Below are 21,482 nucleotides of genomic sequence, written 5' to 3' on the forward strand. Positions count from 1 at the left end.
ATAATGGAAAACTCTTCTTAAGAAATGTTCTCATTTTACGGGTCGACTTCATGGCTTTTCTGTTTGGGTTAGTTATTTTACGTTTTTTACATTCTTTAAATAATTCATGTAATTCATATTATTGTTTTGTACATTCGTAGATGTTATGAGACATGTCATATGACGACGTATTCTAGACACATCTAGTTCTAATCCATCAAGTCACAACATGAAGTTGACCTTAAGCAACATAGAGTGAATTCTTTAACCTTTTTTTATGTGATATTTCTCATATATATGTTGTTTGTTTTTTAATGTAATTACTTTTTTATTATAGCGGTATATGGCTTAAGGTAATTTTGTTTGGAGTTCAAGCTCATCAACTATCATATTTTATGATAAATAAATAAATAAATATATAAAACTTGGTGTTATTTTAGTTAACTAGTTTGCTACAATCAACGTTTAGAATGATTAGTGCTATTAGTCTAATATTTACTTCGTACATAAAAAGAGTTTTTTATTTGATTTTTTTTTTTTACTTTTCTAGGTGGAGTTTCATCTTATCTGAACATATCTAATTTGTTTTAATGCAGCCCTTTTTTAGATTAACGAACACAAGAAAAAAGTTAGTTTCATTATTACAATCTTCTAATATGATGCATAACTCTTGATCTTGATCTCCTTCATATTTAAACTTTATTTTTTGTTTTTTACATAATAACATATTGGAAGGTGTTCATGGAGATAAGAAGTCTGAAAGTAGTATTACTATAATTCTAAGTCATAATTTTGCTTAAAATGATGAGTCTAAAGGTGATTATGAAATAAAATGTTTATGATGCATGCACTAGATGTGGAAAGAAGGTTATAGAGGTGTACAATACAAACCATACATCTGATTCCCAAAAAAGGCATGTGATATATGTAACGGATTTTCGCCGGCTAAACAAATTTTAGCAATGGATTTTTCTGTCAGTAATTAGTAACCAATCACCTACGACAGTAATTTTTTGCAAAAGATTACCGACGGAGTGACGGAATCTTGGATAAACTCACTAAAAAAATAGAAATTCATGAAAAAATTAAAAACAACTAAACATTCAACACAGAAAAATATTAAAACATACATCAAATCTGTATTGTAAAACCAAAAGATATAAATCCACCAAAAGGGTATTCATTATTCATTCATCCATTGCTTACTTTATTTCTCCATAGAGAGACTAAAACGAAAACCATCTTCAAAAGTAACTCCACCTTGACGCCCCACCACCTCCTCTTCTAACAAAGATGTTCTTTAAAATCCCACCATTGATGTCAATGTTTGTCTGTATTCACTCCGCTATACCAAAACCACGCATATATAATATAAGCTGTTTGTAATAATGAGAATCACTGAAACATTATAATAAGAATAAAAAACCACTTAATAATAATATAATAACACCTAAGTTGGGGTTACTTTATCAAAACCAAAATTCTGAATCTACATGGATTTAACATCCTCAGCAACTGGAACCACCATCTTCTTAACCTTAAGATATGGAAGAAGCTTCTCAAAACAGTTGATGAAAACTTTACAGTACCCTTCAATTCAATTAGTGTATTCATACATTTATTATATGTTAAAAAAATAAATAAACCACTAATGTTTAAAATGTGTAAAGGGAATAATAATATAATATACACATACCTTCCCTCGGTTGGTTTCACTAATAGCAACTATTGGAAGCTCTGCAACATCTTCCCCAAATACATGAAACATTCCAGCCGTAACAACTTTGACCTGAACAATATATAATATTAATAGTAATCATAATGATGATGATGATAACTTTGTACTGCAAATGAAAAGAAGTACAAAATGAAAAGTGTGAGCTTACTCTACTGTCAGCATAGCACAATGAACTCTAGTGAAATGGGAATCACCCATTGTCTGCCTATTGGTTGGAGAAAAAGATAAGAAAAAAAATTAGAAGTTAAAAATATAAAAATAAAAGTTAAGTAAATTGTTTTTACTTTCTTACCCATGAATAAAATCACTTTCAGTAATGGAATCAACAATATGTTTGAAGCATTTCTGTTACAATCAATGAAAACACACAGAAATAAAATAAATGGTTATTAATTGATTAATCTGTAGCAGCAGTGTAGAATAATAATAAAAACACTACTTTATAGTTTATAGTTTATACTCACATGAAAGATATCAACAGCTTGTGAAAGTAACATTTTGTTATCATCAGAAACATCTTTGCCAAGGAACACAATCCACTTGACATCGGAAAGGGTAAGGTACAGTGGCCTAGACAAACCCAGAAAACCAACCCTTGAAATGCTATGAACACCTAACTGGTACCGATCTGATTCAACTAGACTGACAGCAGATCAAGAAAGTGTGAGTGACAGGCGAACAGCATACATAAACTTCGAAACAACAAAAAAGGGACAAAACAGCTTCAAAACACATGATTCAGAATGATAACTTACATGTTTTTTCTTACAAAATATTGCGGATCTTTGCTAGTTTTTAAAATCAACACATAAAAGTCTTGGTGATTTGCATGACCGAAAAGACGTAGACCAATAACTTTAGCAAAACAATGCATCATTTTCAGATATGCATTATCCTCCTAAGCCAGTAGTTGAATATTTTGATGTGTGGATGCTGGATCTAGATTTAGTTGATTATGACAGCGGCTGTGGATCCTGAACATCTAATATATATAGTAAGAAAAGTGTGGGCGTCAACCCCTCCCCTAAAATTGTACATATCGTCACATACAGCCCAACCATTACGCAAAATGACACTTTTGTTTCTTGATGAATAAAGTGGTACCGGATTTTTTATTTGTAGTTTTTTAACATATCTTAAATATTTGTAAATGGCCATATATAATACTCCTTCCTATACATAACTATTTTTTTTTTCTTTATTTATATTTTTTTCAAAAACACTTGATACATTTTTCTTTCTTGTTCATTGAGAATGTCTTCTATCATTTGACATTGTGATTATTCCAGGTTGAGTATACCATATTCATTGTTGAGCCTTTCATCATGAAAGGGTGTAATTAGAACAAACTTATTATAATTTTCGGCTACAAAATTAATGCTTTCAAGAAATGTTAAAATTATGATTGTGTTTAATGAAATCATAATAATATTGCACACTGACAATTATATTTATTTAAAAATTAAATTTGATCCTAGTGGCCAACAGCATGCCCTATGAGTTATCAGCAACACTAGAGACTATCCTCGATCTCAGTCACACATAACAGCATAACACAGAATAACAGTAGACCCAACTGGTCATCACTAATACAACTATTCTACCATACTTGTAAGTATAACTGAGGCTACTCACATAATACTAACGACAAGTAAATCTCACACTCGAACTGTCAGAACTGGACTTCTCCTAGTCAACGAAATAATTAACCCTTATTAATATTTAAGGTCCAAAGCTCAACTCACGAGTCCAAATCCCACAACTATGTCCTCTAAGGGAAGAAAGACCATTTTTCCATTCTCAAGGTCCAAAACCCTAAATCTTGGCCAAAAGGCAAAAGTCAATGAAAGTCGACTACCCAACGCGTATGTTGGGCGTACACTTCCTTAAATGAGGTGTACAATGCGAACAATGGCCAAATGGGGACGGACGTAGCCAGGAGTACGCCCGACGTGTCTTAAACCATAAAGTCATTCACAGTATGCTTTTGCATGGCTAGGAAGGACCCAATGCAACAAACTTTAGCTTCCAACACACTCTAAGCTACTTCACTCATGCATGGTCCATAGGGAATGATCAAGCAACCATTTTTATGAATCTATAAGTCCTACAATGCATGAAAGGACAACTAATATTCCCTGGAGTGCTCCAAACTCATAAATGTCCAATCTTGGGGACAAAAAGCTCATAAAGCTTCAACCATGGAGATCGACTATGAAACTCATCAAGGTATAAACTTTATACCTGAAAAAGATGCACAATGAGGAAATGTTTTTGTATCCAGAAGCTTCGAAGCAACAAGTCCTTCTCCTCTAGCCTCCTCTTCAACAATATGCACCAAAACCACTTAATAAGCTCCCAAAACTCACACAAACGACTTAGACACAAAATTAGGGTTTGAGGACAGAATGGTAGCTGATAAAGATAGTCCAAAGGGGATATAAAGTTGTTTAAACAGTGAGCAACCCTTAAAATTAGGGTTTGGAGGCTGGGCTAGTACCCCCGGCGTACCATACGTACACCAAGCATATGGCCAAAATGCAATCCTTTTTTCTCAAGGAACCAATTGTGCAACTTTTTGTTAACTTAAGAGCAATAATAATAATTCCTTATATTTGGATGTTATAGTTTACTGCCAAAGTTACTTACTTACAAAACATTGGATTAGTATCACATATACAACATTTAAGGTTCGAGTGTTGAGGATGAAGAAATTTATACCCAACACAAATAAGAAGTGTTATCAATCGAACTAATTATTATGGATGAACACGTTATGTTCAAAGTTTACTATTTACGTTTACTTATAGAATATTATTTGATAATATTAGTGTATATTACTCTTAGCCCATCTATTGATTAGCCCATCATTGTTCTGTATAAGAGATTTTCTCCCTCTAACCCTCGCTGTCGTCGCTCCCACCTTCTCCCCTTCTTCTCTTTCTTTTCTTTCATGGCAGATGCAAATCTAAAACCGTTTAGCATAAACAACATTAAGTCATTTGTTCCCTTGATTCTTGACCTGAATCAGTTGAACTATGACTCTTGGAGAGTCCTTTTTGAGACCCACTGCATAGCTTATGGAGTTTATGGTCATCTTGATGGCTCCTCCCGTCCGAAGGATGACAAGGATGAGCCATGGCACAATGTTGATAACCTCGTTTCCATGTGGATCTATGGCACACTCACTCGACCCCTTCTCACCATGGTGCTCAAAAGTGGTTACAAGGCTCGAGACGTCTGGAAAGCACTTGAAGACCTTTTCCAAGACAACAAAGACGCACGTTCTATAGAACTTGAGAATGAATTGCGTTCTATGGTATTTGGGGACCGAACCATTCTTGAATATTGTCAGAAACTCAATGTTGTTGCTGAACTATTAGCAAACATCAGGACACCCATCCCCGAGAAAACCTTGGTCACGCATCTCCTCAATCGCTTGGGTCCCAAGTTTGACAACATTGCTACTGTTATTCGCCATTGTGAGCCACTTCCAAGCTTCTTTCAAGCCCGCTCCATGCTCGTTCTTGAAGAACAACGGTTTGATCGAACTCGTCCTTTGCATGCCTCCCACTCGGACCATTCTCTATCTTCTCAGGTTCTCCATACCGCAACTGATGGGTCTAAATCTCAGCCTCGGGGGAACCCTACCTGTGCTCCAAATTACAGCAACCACCACCAAGGACCACCACGCGACAACCGTTGTAACAACAACCACGATACTCATCGACAGCAGCCCTTGGCGTGTTGTCAACAGTAGCAGCGGCCTTCTGAATCGCTTCCTTGGCCTCATTATCCTTCACCGTGATGGCCTCCTTCCTCTAGGTTCACTTACCGATCACCACAACAACCTCCATCTCTCAACAACTCGCCATCTTCTTCCCAACAACAACTTGCAATTCTCGGCCAGCACCCTGCATCAATGCCTCTAGCTACTTTCCATGTCACCTAATCCACTCCAATACAGCCTTCATGGAATTGGTTTCCTCCAATAGCAAGTGATCAAGCCACAAATATTGGTAAAGCTTTTAGCTCCATGTCTCTTCAACAGCCAAATGATTCCACCTGGTTCATGGACACAGGTGCCACTTCTCATTCATCATCTTCCTCAGAGCTACTCCAACGTATCATCACCATGCTTACCACTGAATTTTCCATGACTGATCTGGGACACCTGTCATATTTCATTGGAGTTTCGGCCTCTCGTCAGAAATCTGGTCTATTCCTCTCTCAATGCAAATATGCGTTGACTTCTCCAGTGTGCTCACATGTCTACATGCAATCCATGTCACACTCCTACTGAGCCTCATTCAAAGTTATCTCATGTTGCTACTCACGTTTCTGAACCCACTCTATACCGTAGTCTTGCAGGTGGTCTCTAATATCTTACTTTCACTCGCCCAAACATCTCCTATGTAGTGCACCAAATTTGCTTATATATGCATGACCCTCGTGAGCCTCATCTCCACGCTCTCAAGCGCATCCTTCGATACATTTAAGGCACGATTGATTACGGTATTCATATCCAAGCCTCCTCGACATCCAGTCTTATCGCTTACGCTGATGCTGACTAGGGAGGGTGCTGACTCCAGGTTATTTTGTTTATTTTGGTGACAACATCATTTCCTGGTCTTCTCAACGCCGTGTCTAGATCAAATGCAGAGGCTGAATAACAAAGGCCACTATTGTATACCGTGACAATGTCATTGACATGTATCTTTCTTCCAATCATGTACAACATCAGCGGACAAAACACATAGAGATTGACATTCACTTTGTACAAGATCGAGTTGGTATCGGTCAGGTCCGAGTTGTACATGTTCCATCCTCTCTTCAGTATGCAGATATTTTCATGAAAGGGCTTCCACAATATTTGTTTTTTGATTGTCGATCCAGTTTGAGTGTTCGACCTTCATCTACCCCTCGAACTACGGGGCCTATTAATGTATATTACTCATAGCCCATGTATTGATTAGCCCATCATTGTTCTGTATAGGCCCAGTTTTATATTTGAATATTGTATATATACTTGTATTGGTGTTTCAGAAAGGTAATGAATTAAAATTTTCATTCTATTAGATAACAAACTTGCTCGACCAATTTTTGTTTTGGTTAGTTATTTTACTTCTTTTTTAGCATTCTTTAAATTATTTACATAATTCATATTATTGTTTTGTACATTTGTAGATGTTATCGGACATGTCATATCACGACGTACTCAAGACACATCTAATCCAAATCCAGCAAGTCAAAACATGAAGTCGACCTTAACAAACATAGAGTGAATTCTTTAACCTTTTTTTTTGTGATATTTCTCATATATATGTAGATTGTTGTTTTAAAATAATTACTTTTTAATTGCAGGGGTACATTGCTTAAGGTTACTTTGTTTGGAGTTTAAGCTCACAAACTACAGATTCTATGACAAAAATCACAAAAAAAAAAATTGTGTTATATTAATTAGCCAATTTGCTACACTCAACGTTTGGAATGGTTTGTGCTATGAGTTTAATATCTACTTCGTAAATAAAAAGTGTTTTTTTTTTGTTAGAGGTCTTGGTGGAGTTTCATCTTATTTTGACGCATCTAATTTGTTTATTAATGGAGACCTTTTTGAGATTAATGAATACAAGAAAAAGTTAGTTTCATTTTTACAGGGCACACAAATCGAAGCTCACGTTTTCTATAGTAACTTCAACAGGTTCCAACATCTTCTAAAACTTAAAGAAACTTAAGTAATACAAACTCAACTGCAACAAGTGAAGGTTTTAGTATTACTAGCCAAGACCAACAAATTGTGTTACAATGTAAAACTCTTCTTAAGATTTGTTCTAATTTTACGAGTCGATTTCATGGCTTTGTTTTTTTGTACTCTACTTCAATTCTACAACAAACTTGCTCGACTAATTTGTGTTTTGGTTAGTTATTTTACTTCTTTTTTTTACATTCCTTAAATTATTCATATAATTCACATTATTGTTTTGTACATTTGTAGATGTTATCGGACATGCCATATCACAACGTACTCTAGACACATCGAATCCAAATCCATCAAGTCACAACATGTAGTTGACCTTAAGCAACATAGAGTGAATTCTTTAACCTTTTTTATGTGATATTTTTCATATATATGTTGTTTGATGTTTTAAAGTAATTACATTTTTTTGTAGGGGTACATTGCTTAAGGTTACTTTGTTTGGAGTTCAAGCTCATCAACTATCAGATTTTACGACAAAAAAAAAAAAAAAAAAAAAAAAAAAAAAAAAACATTATGTTTGTTTAATCAGCCAATTTTCTACACTCAACGTTTGGAATGGTTTTTCCTGTTAGTCTAATTTTTACTTCGTACATAAAAAGAGTTTTTTTATTTGATTTTTTTACCGATCATGGTGGAGTTTCATCTTATCTGGACGCATCTAGTTTGTTTATTAATGCATACCATTTTTAGATTAAAGAAAATACAAGAAAAAGTTAGTTTCATTATTACAATCTTTTAATTTGATACATAACTCTTCATCTTGTTCCCCTTTATATATTCATGGATATTAAAAGTTTTAAATTAGTATAACTATAATTCCAAGTCATACTTTTTCTTATAATGATGAGTTTAAAGGTCATTATTAAATAAAAAATGTTTTTGATATCAACGAGCCATTGAAGGTATATTATCACCTTTAAAGTTATTTATTATCTTTTTTTTTACATACAAAGATTTTTTAATCCACCTTTGGTATGGTTATAGGAATCTAAGTTCATTTTACTTGGAACAATCACAGGAATTAGACATGACTATCCTTGGTTTTTTGATGCATGTACGGATGTGGAAAAAAGGTTATAGAGGTTTATAGTATTGATCTTACATCTGATTCCCAAAAAGGCATATCATATATGTAAATAATTTCCGATGGCTACCACAAATTTTAGCAACAATTTTTTCCATCGGTAATTAATAACCGATCACTGACAAAATATTTTTTTTGCAAAGGATTACCGACGAAATTTGGGAAAACTCAGTAATGGATTACCAATAGATTTTATGTGACAGGTTATCGGCGAATTTTGGCATTATAAAAAAATATAAATTTATGAAAAAATTAACGATAATTACATATTCAACACAATAAAAATCTTGAAGCGTACATAAAATGAATATTTTAAAACCAGCAAATATAAGTCCCCCAATAGAGTATCCATTATTCATTCATTCATTCATTACATACGTTATTTTCCATGGAAAGAGTAAAACGAAAACCATCTTGAAATGTAACTCCACCTTGAGACCCCACAACCTCCTTTTCTAACAAAGATGTTCCATAGAATTCCACCATTGATGTCGATGCTCTGCAACATTTTCCACAAATACACGAAGCATTCCAGCTGTAACAACTTTTAACCTGCACAATTTATAATATTTATAACAATAATATTGATGATGATAAGTTTGTACAACATATGAAAATAAATACCAAATGAAAAGTGTGAGCTTACTCTACTATCAGCATAGCACATTGAACTTTGAAGTCGGAATCACCTATTGTCTGCCTATTGGTTGGAGAAAAAGATTAGAAAAAAAAAATTAGATGTTAGAAATAAAAAAATAAAAATGAAGTAAATAGTTTTATACCTTCTTACCCATAAGCCATTGATGGAATAAAATCACTTCCGGTAATGGAATCAACAATAGATGTGAAGTGTTTCTGTTACAATCAACGAAAACCAGCAGAAATAAAATAAATGGTTATCAATTGATTAATCTGTAGCAGGTGTGTAGAATAATAATAAAAACACTACTTTATAGTTTATAGTTTATACTCACATGAAAGATATCAACAGCTTGTGAAAGCAACATTTTGTTGTCATTAGAAACATCAGAATTGGTGATACCGATTCCGATTCCCATTCCGATTCCTCCGAAACACTGACCTTTGATTTCTTCGTAATGAAACCCATAAGAGAATCAGGGACCTTCATGGGCCCACATGCCACCAACTTCTAAAGAACTGAATGATGTATTCCACAGTCCACCGTGCAGAACAAATTCCAGATGGCAAATCCTGTAACACATCAACAATCTCATATTAAATCAAGTGAAAAAGGTTGGAAATTTTAGCAAATTGAGATTCAAATTAACACACCTTCAGATCGATTCTCTTATGTGGCCTCAAACACCCTATGTGGTATTCCCTTTCACACTGCAAGGAGAATAAATCTAACAATCAGAAATGAAAACACAGCATAACTGGAATTTTTTTGAATGTCCATTTTAACCTTGGACCAAAACTAGCAGTACACTACAGGGACCAAATTTATTGATATTTAAGGAATAAGCATGTCACGAACTACTGATCAGATTTAGACACTACTGAAGAGCTAGAAGATATAGCATAAATTGGAAAGTTGAGCAATAAAAATTCATTGGAATCAAAAAAATTACATAAGAAAACGTTTTATAAACTTACCTTTGAAAGGGTAAGCTAGGTAGAGTGGCCTCTGGACAAACCCACAAAACCGACTCTTGAAATGCTATGAACACCTAACTGGTACCGATCTGATTCTACTAGACTGACAACAGATCAAGAAATAGTGTGAGTGACAGGAGAACAGCATATATAAACTTCGAAACAACAAAAAAAGGACAAAACAGCTTCAAAACACATGATTCAGAATGATAACTTACATGCTTTTTCTTACAAAATATTGCGGATCTTTGCTAGTTTTTTGATCTGTGTGCATGATAGAGAATTTTTTTTTGAAATCAACACATAAAAGTCTTGGTGATTTGCATGACCCAAAAAGACGCAGATCGATAACTTTATCAAAACAATGCATGATTTTCAGATATGCATTATCATACTAAGCCAGTACTTGAATATTTTGATGTGTGGATCCTGGATCTAGATTCAGTTGATTATGACAGCGGCTGTGGATCCTGAACATCTAATATATAGTAAGAAAAGTGTGGGCGTCAACCCTAACCCTGATCTCTACCGATGGTGATTTGCATCAACCTCCCCTAAAATTGTACATATCGTCACATACAGCCCAACCATTACGCAAAATGACAATTTTGTTTCTTGATGAATAAAGTGGTACCGGATTTTTTATTTGTAGTTTTTTTAACAGATCTTAAATATTTGTAAATGGCCATATATAATACTCCTTACTATACATAACTATTTTTTTTTTTAACTTTGTTTATATTTTTTTCAAAAACACTTGATACATTTTTCTTTCTTGTTTAATTGAGAATGTCTTCTATCATTTGACATTGTGATTATTCCAGGTTGAGTATACCATATTCATTGTTTAGCCTTTTATCATGAAAGGGTGTAATTAGAACAAACTTATTATAATGTCCGGCTACAAAATTAGTGGTTTCACGAAAAGTTAAAATTACGAGTGTGTTTAATGAAATCATAATAATATTGTATACTGACAATTATATTTATTTAAAAATTAAATTTTATGATGAAAATGATCTTAATAATGTACATAAGGTAAAATTGTACATATATTTTTCGCCTTGCATTCCCTCGAGTTAAACTCTCTAAGTCTAAAGAAAGTTCGACGAAAAAGATTCAATTTTATGAAAGGTATGTCAGAAAGTTTATTTGGATGATTATTGGATTACTCACACCCGGTGTTTTGATATTTACACATTGTGCTATATTTATTGCGACTTTGAATTTAAAGTATAGTTGGATTCCTTTTTTGTTTCAACACGATATGAGTTATAGAACATGTCAACGATAGTTGAATGACGTTTGATAAGCATGCAAGAAACATAGCACATGCACAAACTTCCAATGGACGATTGATTCTCGAGGATCAAGTTTGTTGGTAAATATCCATTGATGGTCGATCATTAATTTCCCTAATAACATAGTTTAGAATTTTTTATCAAAATATATTTCAAGAATTGGTCTAAGTTTGAAAACTAATGTTCGATTTAATGAACTTACCAAAATTAACTATGGGTAACGTGACAACTGTGTCAAGCATCTGTTACATGGTATTTCTCCTTGAGTAACGCCAAGAAACCCTAGACTCCTCCCCGATATTATATACTCCACCACTAACGTTCTATATTCCTCAATAAACAACAAGAGGGAAACAAAATAAGTGGTATTTAGGGGTAAAATGGTCATTTTCTTTTCATCTTATTTTAGTACAATGCTACTTAACACAATTACCTATACCACACTTTATACGCAAAAAAAAAAAACAATTTATTTTTTTCCGCTACCTCATAAACATGAAAACTATGGGTGATTTAAAAAAATAAGTAGCATCTTCTTAAAACAGGGGTATTTTAGGTAATTAGATTGTTTTAATTTCTTATGCACAGTACATAAAGTATACAATACATAAAGTATACAGGTAGAAATAAGGGCGATCCCGCCTAGGGTGTCCGTGGGCAACCCTTATTTTTGGATTTTTTTTATAAGTTATATAATAAAATTTATATGGACACCTGTTAAGAATTAGTAGTATATACAAATTTATTTGGATCTTAGAAGATAGTTATCCAGGAAAAAAATTTGATTTATAAATATCTTAATTTATATTTGATTTTTCAAACTAGTTAAATACAAGAAATAAAAAAAATATTCTTATAAACCCATTAAATACAAAAAATTAACACGGACTTTGAGGAATAAAAGATAAAAAAGACTACAAATACATAAAACCTAAAAAAACAAAATTACATAATATTTACTCATTGTCAGCGTCCTCAACCGCTTTTAAGCCCATCGACGTTGTTTGTTGTGCAGTGACACAATCATCTACCACTCTCCGGTGACTGAAAAGCTTGAACTTCATCTTCCTATATCTCCACATACTATCTCAAACTCTCCATTTTTTATGTGAGTTTATGCTCAACCCTTTTTATTTTTTAATTTATAAACATTGAAACTATAAATCTGAAAAGGCTATAAGTAGTGTAAATTTTTTAATGCACTTGGTACTCTATTAGTTGTTTAATAGACTCTCTCTCTCTCTCTCTCTCTCTCTCTCTCTCTCTCTCTCTCTCTCTCTCTCTCTCTCTCTCTCTCTCTCTCTCTCTCTCTCTCTCTCTCTCTCTCTCTCTCTCTGTTGGTATGGTTTATTATATCGACAATAGCATGACATAGACAATAGCATATTCCCGAATAGTAGAAATCATGTTTACCATTACCTTTTATTAATTACATGTACTAAATCAAATTTACCATTTTACAAAATTACTTTATACAATGGTTCATCATTTATGATTTTAAATTTGATTTATCCAACCATCATTAAATGCAGTATATATATTTTTTAATCAATAGTTTGATTTAGACTTTTATAATATTAATAGTGATGCTCTAAAATTAATAGATGAGTAGTAAACTTGTATTAATTTTTTAGATTGTAATTAGGTTTAGAATTTCTGAATTTATATGACTTTGTGATGATTATTTTTTATTCCAATTATAATGCTAAGGTTTGTCAAAAAGATAAATTAAACCAGTTCTTCATCTAATGATAATGAATAACCCCATGTAAATGATGAGCAACAAAGTCCTCCTTCAAACTACATAAAATTTGATTTAAATATGCTCCCCGCGGATCCGAGAGAAAGACCTAGTATAGAACTTTACCATGTTAATCAGCGGGATGAAATTAGAAGAGCCTACTTGTAAAAAGCACCTTAACAACCACAAAATCATTCTTTCCAACAAAGAGAGATCGTAGGTAGACTTCATAGATATAATCCCTCTTGGTTTGATGCTTATAAATATTGGATGGAGTATTGTATAAATCTAGAGGTTGCATTTTTTTATGTTGTTTTCTATTCAAATCGGAGATTAAAAACCAAGGTGGTTCTGATCATTTTGTTAAAAATGGATTTAATACTTGGAACAAAAGATTGAGTTTGGATCTTCATAATGATGGAAATCTGCATAATATGGCAGTCCAAAAATGTCAAAATTTGATGAACCAAAAACAATCCATACCCACAGCTTTTGATAAGCAAAGCGATTTGATGAAAAATGATCATCGTCTCATATTAAATGTTTCAATTGATTGTGTCACATTCTTATCGCGGCAAGAATTATCTTTTAGGGATCATGATGAGAGAAAAGACTCGATTAAAAGACTCGAGTCTTTTATCGTTAGTGTAAGAATACAAAATTCTTGCCACTATCAGAATATGTTAGATTCTAACATTTGATGCGATGATCATTTCGTAATGTTACAGCACAAAAATCACTAAGATTCGGCCAATGAAATTAGAAAGTTCTCTATCAGAGATTGTTGCAAGACAATTCCGTAGACGTGAAGTCTCACATTCAAAGCACATTCCTTTGAACATCCTTCTTGCATAAAAGTTTCTAATCTAGACATAAATTCTTAATATTCAACTCTCATTTATGGAAACATTTCCATATTTGCCATATGACAACTCATTCTAAATAGAATCTTATATATTCATAATAAAGTGAATATAACGCATCCAATACTATACTTCCAACTACTCACAAGCGACAAATCTTTAGTGAACCTCAGATCGTCCTTTGACAGTTGTTTAATTAATTTAGTTAAATCCAGTTCTGGTCCTTTCCTTCTTAATGCCCTAGGCATTTGGAAAATCAGAACGGTCAGATATTATAGCATATGCAATCGATCATATACCTGAAGCGTATAGGACATGATTCATAATGTCTCACATAAGGACGTTATACTAGACCAGTCCCCTGCTATAATATTTCTAATTACCATGTTCTCACAATTTTGATTATGAAGAGGGATGCCGTAATCATAACTAAATTTTGAGAATGCAATTATCCTTTCCATATATCGAATTTCCTTACGTTGAACCATTCCAACATAACATCCATATATATTTGACTAAATTTGACTAAAATCTCACAATCTAAGCTTTTAGATTTGAAATGAAGTATAATATTATCTCCCTTAATTATAGCAAAACAACTTTTCAACCTTTGCAACTTTACAAATTGAAACTTTTGTTTTCTATCATTAACATTGCTAACTTGCAAAACATAATAATCATGCTCCCACTAACATGATAATTATCTTCTTACCAGCATAACACTTATGCTCCCACTGGCTTGTAATGTATTCAGAAATCAGTTGGACTTCTAGAAATCAATACTTATTGACTTTCTTACCAAAGTTCATATTTCTGATATTAGATGCTTTGATAAATCTATATCTAAGCTCATACACCCTTGAGAAAGCTCAAATGCGTGTCTAAACAATTTCAGAACTTATATCAATAAGTCCTAATTGTTCAAACCAGTTGCCATTTCTCACAATTCGAACTATGAAGAGGAATGCCGTAATCATAATCGAATTTGAGAATGCAATTTTCACAACTGCTATCTCCTTAAAATCTCTCTTAGTGAAAGCGTTTCCTCACAATCAATTTCATGAAGCGGAGAGAAACCTTATGACACTTTAGATTTTATAGTGTATGTGTTCCTATCCATGTGAATTTGCCATAACCATGATCGTAAGACAAGGTTTGCGACAAATCCAAACTCATATGGACTGAACTTGTTCAATCTCGATTTCTTGCCTTATGGCAGCACGAATGCCCACCATGTCTTCCAAGTTGTTCAGCAACTCACCCCTACATATCAATGTACTTTCCATTGATCAAGGTTCTTTGCATTTATGCATTCAAATGAGAACTCATAGAACTCACATGCACAATTATCTCAACAGGAATGGCACAGAAACAAGGAACATGTCAACGCGATAGGTTATAAACCTCAAGTCGTGTGCTAGTGATGATCAACTAGGTTTATTCTTGATTAGTTCTTGTGACTTTTCAAGATCCTTAAAACTCCCACTGACCTCTTGACATATATGATTCTCTTGTCAAGAAACATTCCTTGACAAAACAAATATTCAAGAGTTAGTACGAACTCCTATCAAGACTAACACTTTACTTAAATTGTTCTAGTTGGTCTTTGTCTTCTTCAAGACATCACAACTTACCAATTTCAAATGTGCAGGAACAAATAATTTTTCTCTATTCCATATTTGATAAGTGTTACAAACCTATTAAAGACGTGTCACTCAAATCACAATCTTGGAGTATGACTCTAAGACTCAATATTAGAACGAAGTATGATTGACCTTTTTATTTAATCGTTTCAATAATTCCTGATTCCTCTTCTTAGCCATACAAGTGCACTAAGATTTACTTAGAGGATCAACTGAGATATGGTTTCATAATCATTTAGACGATTGATAGTTTCGTTTTTATTATTTCTTTTCGTAGTTTATTTTTAGTTAAAACCATCACATTTTAGTTAATCTTCATGCATATTTTCTCTTTTTGTTATTTTTCTCCTTTACCGGGTGCTTTCTAGTCTTTTGAGCTTATTTGCAGGATTTATCGAAGACTTTTTGTTATTGGAGGCTTAGAAGGGTGCGGGACTTATGGAGGCTTGCGGTTTGCTTGTGGATTTGAAGTGCTGCGATTGGGCTTGGTGCTTGCATAAACAAAAAATCAATTTAGACTTAATTTTTGAGCAAGAATGATGATGGGGCGACGCGGACTCGAGCTACAAAAGATTGAAGGAGCATTGGATCAATCATTAGAAGGCTTTGGAATGGCACAAATGGGATCTAAAGAGTTATGCATGTGGGCTGAACTGAGAATGAGAAGATTGGGCTAGATTGTATTTTAAATGGCCCAAGTCCCACAATCAGCGAGACCCACGTGGTCCGCGTGGACCCATACGCGGTCCGCATGAATTGTGATGAAATGAACCCGAGTTTTGACTTGTTGACCCTATTTGTGGAAGGTTGGTGGGTGGCTTTTGGCACCTTTTTGAATCCAGAAACCATCTCCTTTTTGTTGGAGATTGGAGGTATTTTGGCATATCATTACTTGAAGAACACCCACAATTCTCTCTCAAGAAGGCTTTGGAAGATTTGAAGAATTTGTGGAAGATTAGTGTAATTTACTTCCATCTTGCATCTAAAACAATGTTTGGTACCATTAAACTATATTGCATTTCTTTTACTTTGGCCATGCTTGGCTAAACTTTCATTTGGTTGATTAGGGTTTAACCCATGGATGATTAGTTGCTTTGAAGACTTATTATTATCTTGTATTTGAAGTTTATGGAAATGTTTTCTAGTTAAACATCTTGTTGTGTTTTTTTATCTTTGATCATGAGCTTGGATGAATGAATGCTTGTTTTTGTTGACTAATTTCTTGGTTAAGTAATGTGCCTTCAAATTAGTAAGCAACAAATGGTTTATATGTTTGTTTTCATTTCATTTAGACCATGGAAATGTTTCCTCCATAATGATAATGTAAGCATTTGATTATCTTTTGGACTTGGTAACTCTTATAACGTAAAGCTAATTGATTTTCACAAGATTTTATACTTCATTGATTTTGTGACTTCAATTAAGGAAATGTGTAGCCCCTCTAGCCATTTTAATTTCTAAGAAGAGTTGAGGCAATTTGTGCTTATGAATTGCTATAGCCAAGTTAAACCATTTCACAAGTGTTATTCCATTAAGTCTAATGATAAGTCAACCATGTCATCCATGTGGAGTATCCCAAAATCAACCAATTTCACTTCATTGTATTTAGGCAAATCTTTTACTTGTTTACTTGTCATATTTTCATTCTAGCTAGTTTTAATTTTGTCAAACAATCAAAAAGAATTAAATCCCCCATTTTACTTTTAATTTTGTTTTGCAACTACTTTACAAAGAGGTTTACATAGAGATTTAAATTGAACCAATCTCCGTGGATACGATCCCTTTACCACTATACACTATTTTAGTGTGTAATATTTAGGATATTTATTTTGTTGGTCTTGACAACCACCAAATTTTGGTGCTGTTGTCGGGGATTAGTTTATTTTTAATCAATTTGTTTCTCTATGCCCAGATCTTAGCGTACAGGTGACTTTATTTACAACCCAGAAATCGAAAAAGAAGCAAGGCGTTTGGCGAAGGAAAAGCGAATTGAACGTGGTCAAACTTCCAACCCTCACGGCGATCCGGAAGTTGAACCCACTTCATCAAGTGACATGCAACCCGATTCTAGTCCCGACCCTCGCCAAGAAATTCTCAAAACACCACCCCTACAACAAAATCCACCCATTATTGAACCAATTGCAATGGTGGACGGAGGAGAGGCTCCCGAAAGAACTTTGAGGCAAATGATGGAGACCGATGTTACACAAACTCCAACCGGTATCAATTACCCGGTTTTGGAAGGAGGTTCGGAATTGAAGTCAAGTTTAGTCTATCACCTCCCAACTTTTCATAGATTGGAGAACGAAGACCCGCATAAGCACTTGAAGATGTTCCACATTATTTGCACTAGTATGAAGCCACAAGGGTCAACCGATGACCAAATCAAGCTAAGGGCATTCCCCTTTTCATTGGCCGATAGAGCAAAGGATTGGTTATTCTATCTTCCCCCGGGATCAATCAACTCATGGACCGACAGGGCAAGAGCTTTTCTTGATAAGTTCTATCCCGCTTCTAGAGTCTCAAGTCTTAGAAATGAGATTTGTGGAATCCGCCAAGGTCAAAATGAGACTTTTCATGATTATTGGGAGAGGTTCAACAACTTGTGCTATAGTTGCCCACAACACCAAATTCCGGAACAACTCCTCATTCAACACTTCTATGAGGGATTGCTTCCAATGGAGAGAAGACTAGTTGATGCCTCAAGTGGTGGTGATGTCTTTAGTAAAACTCCACAACAAACAAGACAACTCTTCAACACCATAGTCGCGAATTCTCAACATTTTGGCCCTCGCCAAGATATGAAAAGAGACACACAACACAAAGTCAATGAAGTGGGATCATCAAACCTCGAGTCTCAAATCAAAGATCTAACCTCTATTGTCCAAAAGCTAGCCATGGACAAACTCCACAAGTGATGGTTTGTGGAATATGTGAAACCATGGGACATCCTACGGATATGTGTACCATCCTTCAAGAAGATGCGGAGCATGTAAATGCCACGGGAGAGTTCCAAAACTACCACAACAAACCATCCGGCTACCAAAATGCTTACAATTCAAGTTGGAAGCCAAATCCCAACATGAGCTACAACCCAAGACCATTGCCTCAAAATGCATTGGTTAGACCATCATATCCACCACCACAACCTCACTACCAACACCCGCAACCACATTATCAACCAAAACCACACCCTCCACATCACCAACAATCTCTTCAATCCCAACCAAGTAGCTCCGTAATGTCTCTCGAAGACATTATCAAATCCCTAGCCACTAGCACCCAACAATTCCAAAAAGAGACAAGAACTAGTATCTCCAACCATGAAGCGCAAATGGGAGATATAGTTACATTCATAAGCAAGTTGGAGTCTCGTGGGAAATTGCCTTCTCAAACCAAAAAGAACCCAATGTCAATGTGGTGACCTTGAGAAGTGGCAAACAAGCCGGAGAAAGTAGTTCAAAGAGGAAGCCAAGGGATGAAGAGGAAGAAATAAAAGTCATTCCCATTGAAGAACCTATGGTCAAGAATGATGCACAAGCCGGAGCCCCAAAGAAGACAACCCCTCTAGTGACTCCAATAGCCACTCAACCGCCATTCCCTTCCCGACTTTCAACTTCGAAAAAGAAAACGGATGAGAAAGAGATTTTGGACATCTTTCGAAAGGTGGAAGTTAACATCCCTCTACTTGATGGAATCAAGCAAATCCCGAGATATGGAAAGTTATTGAAAGAACTTTGTACCGACAAGAGGAAGTTAAAGGGAAACAAGAAAATTTCGATGAATGAAAACGCATCCACGGTTTTACAAAGGAAGCTTCCACCCAAGTGCAAAGATCCCAGAATGTTCACGGTTCCTTGCAAGATTGGAGATGTCACTTTTAGTAGGGCTATTGTTGATCTTGGTGCCTCTATCAATGTCATGCCCTACTCGGTGTAGGAATCATTGAATGTCGGACCCTTAAGTGAAACCGGTGTCATAATCTCTCTTGCGGATAAATCAAGTGTCTTTCCTAGAGGTGTTTTGGAAGATGTCCTAGTGCAAGTAAACCAATTGGTCTTCCCGACGGATTTCTATGTGATTGACCTAGATGAACAAGTATCCTCAAAATCGGGTATAATCTTACTTGGGAGACCATTCTTGAAGATGGCTAGAACAAATATTGATGTGTATGCGGGAAGCTTAACAATGGAATTTGATGGTGAAACAATAAGTTTTAACATTTATGATGCTATGAGGTATCCTAGTGATGTTTCATCCTTGTGCTTTGTTGATGTTGTTGAACCATTAACCCAAGAGTTGTTTGAGTTGTCTAATGGTGACATGTTGGAGATGGTTTTGAGCAATGGGTTTGATTGTGGAAAATTAGCCAAGAAGTTGAAGCTCTACCCACTAGACCCCGAAGTTGAAAGATTGCTCAACAATTTCGAGATCAGTAAGACCACCCAATTTAGTGTGAAGCAAATTGAATTACCTCAAACTCACACGAGATTGCCGCCCTCCCTTGTCCAACCGCCAGAATTAGAATTGAAGATCCTTCCTCAACATTTGAAGTATGCGTACTTGGGAGACAACGAGACTCTTCCGGTCATCATTTCGACTCACCTAACCAAGTGTGAAGAAGAAGAACTCCTCAAGGTGTTGAGGGAACATAAAGAAGCAATGGGTTGGACGATTGCGAATATCAAAGGTTTGAGTCCCTCCACTTGTATGCACAAAATCTTAATGGAGGATGAATGTTAGCCGAGTAGAGACGCGCAAAGAAGGCTGAATCCGCCAATGATGGAAGTGGTCAAGAAAGAGATTTTGAAGCTTTTAGATGCGGGACTGATTTATCCAATCTCGGATAGCAAATGGGTGAGTCCGGTTCAAGTCGTGTCGAAGAAGACGATAATCACGGTATTCGAGAACAACAAAGGTATGATGGTCCCCACCCGTGTGCAAAACGGGTGGAGATTATGTATTGACTACCGAAAACTCAATGCAAGCATTAGAAAAGATCATTTTCCATTACCTTTCATTGACCAAATGTTAGAAAGTTTGGTCGGGAAATCCCATTATTGTTGTCCAGACGGGTATTTCGTTTTTCACCAAATCCCGGTGGCACCGGAAGACCAAGAAAAGACAACATTTACATGTCTATTTGGCACTTTTGCATACCGGAGAATGTCATTCGGATTATGTAACGCCCCGACCACTTTCCAACTTTGTATGGTAAGTATCTTTTTGGAATATGTTGAAAATATAATTGAAGTTTTCATGGATGATTTTACGGTATACGGAAACTCCTTTCAAGAGTGTTTGACCAATCTCACCAAAATTTTAAAAAAGATGCATTGAAACGAATTTGGTTTTAAACTTTGAAAAATGTCATTTTATGGTGAGTCAATGTCTTATTTTGGGTCATATTGTGTCAAAGAAAGGAATTGAGGTAGATAAGGCCAAGATAGATGTTATTCAAAGCTTACCTTACCCGACTTGTGTTCTGGAAGTTCGTTCTTTTTGGGCCATGCAGGTTTCTACCAGAGATTCATCAAAGATTTTCAAAGATAACATGATCAATGTGCCAACTCTTCCCATACTCTCTTTTCCGTAAAGCTTCAATCATTAAATCCATTCTTATACTTCATGTCCCTCTCTTCGCTCTCTCTCTCACACTCCACTCTTTCCCACACTCAAACACTCTCTTTCTCTCTCAAAGCCACGAAATTATCCAGCCAAGAACATCTCACAACCTTCAAATCTTCATCTTCTAGGG

The 21,482-nt window shown here is 35.0% G+C and overlaps 1 protein-coding gene across 1 annotated transcript; it reads right to left on the minus strand.

Moving 5' to 3' along the window:
• Positions 1-9,014: 9,014 nt before the first annotated feature.
• LOC145126782 (uncharacterized) lies at positions 9,015-19,233 on the minus strand. The gene is made up of 7 exons (XM_079062082.1): positions 19,111-19,233; positions 9,853-9,909; positions 9,708-9,771; positions 9,534-9,649; positions 9,350-9,414; positions 9,206-9,259; positions 9,015-9,111 (listed from the first exon to the last, which is right to left on the minus strand). Exons 1-7 carry the CDS (start codon positions 19,231-19,233, stop codon positions 9,015-9,017), a joined length of 576 nt encoding a protein of 191 aa, XP_078918208.1.
• Between the last annotated feature and the right edge of the window lie 2,249 nt (positions 19,234-21,482).

The sequence above is a fragment of the Lactuca virosa genome, chromosome 1 (genome assembly GCF_052849685.1).
Source record: "Lactuca virosa cultivar CGN04683 chromosome 1, Lactuca_virosa_CGN04683_v6, whole genome shotgun sequence".
Lineage (NCBI taxonomy): Eukaryota > Viridiplantae > Streptophyta > Magnoliopsida > Asterales > Asteraceae > Lactuca > Lactuca virosa.

Bases quoted from the DNA above. Each gene is read 5' to 3' on its own strand.
- LOC145126782 (XM_079062082.1), bottom strand. From the start codon at position 19,233: ATGGGAATGACTTTTATTTCTTCCTCTTCATCCCTTGGCTTCCTCTTT. The intron at 9,910-19,110 runs GCAATTTCCCAC...TTCTCCTTGCAG, and splicing joins GTTCTTTTTGGTTTGAGAAG to TGTGAAAGGGAATACCACAT. The intron at 9,650-9,707 runs GTTGGTGGCATG...TTCATTACGAAG, and splicing joins CATCATTCAGTTCTTTAGAA to AAATCAAAGGTCAGTGTTTC.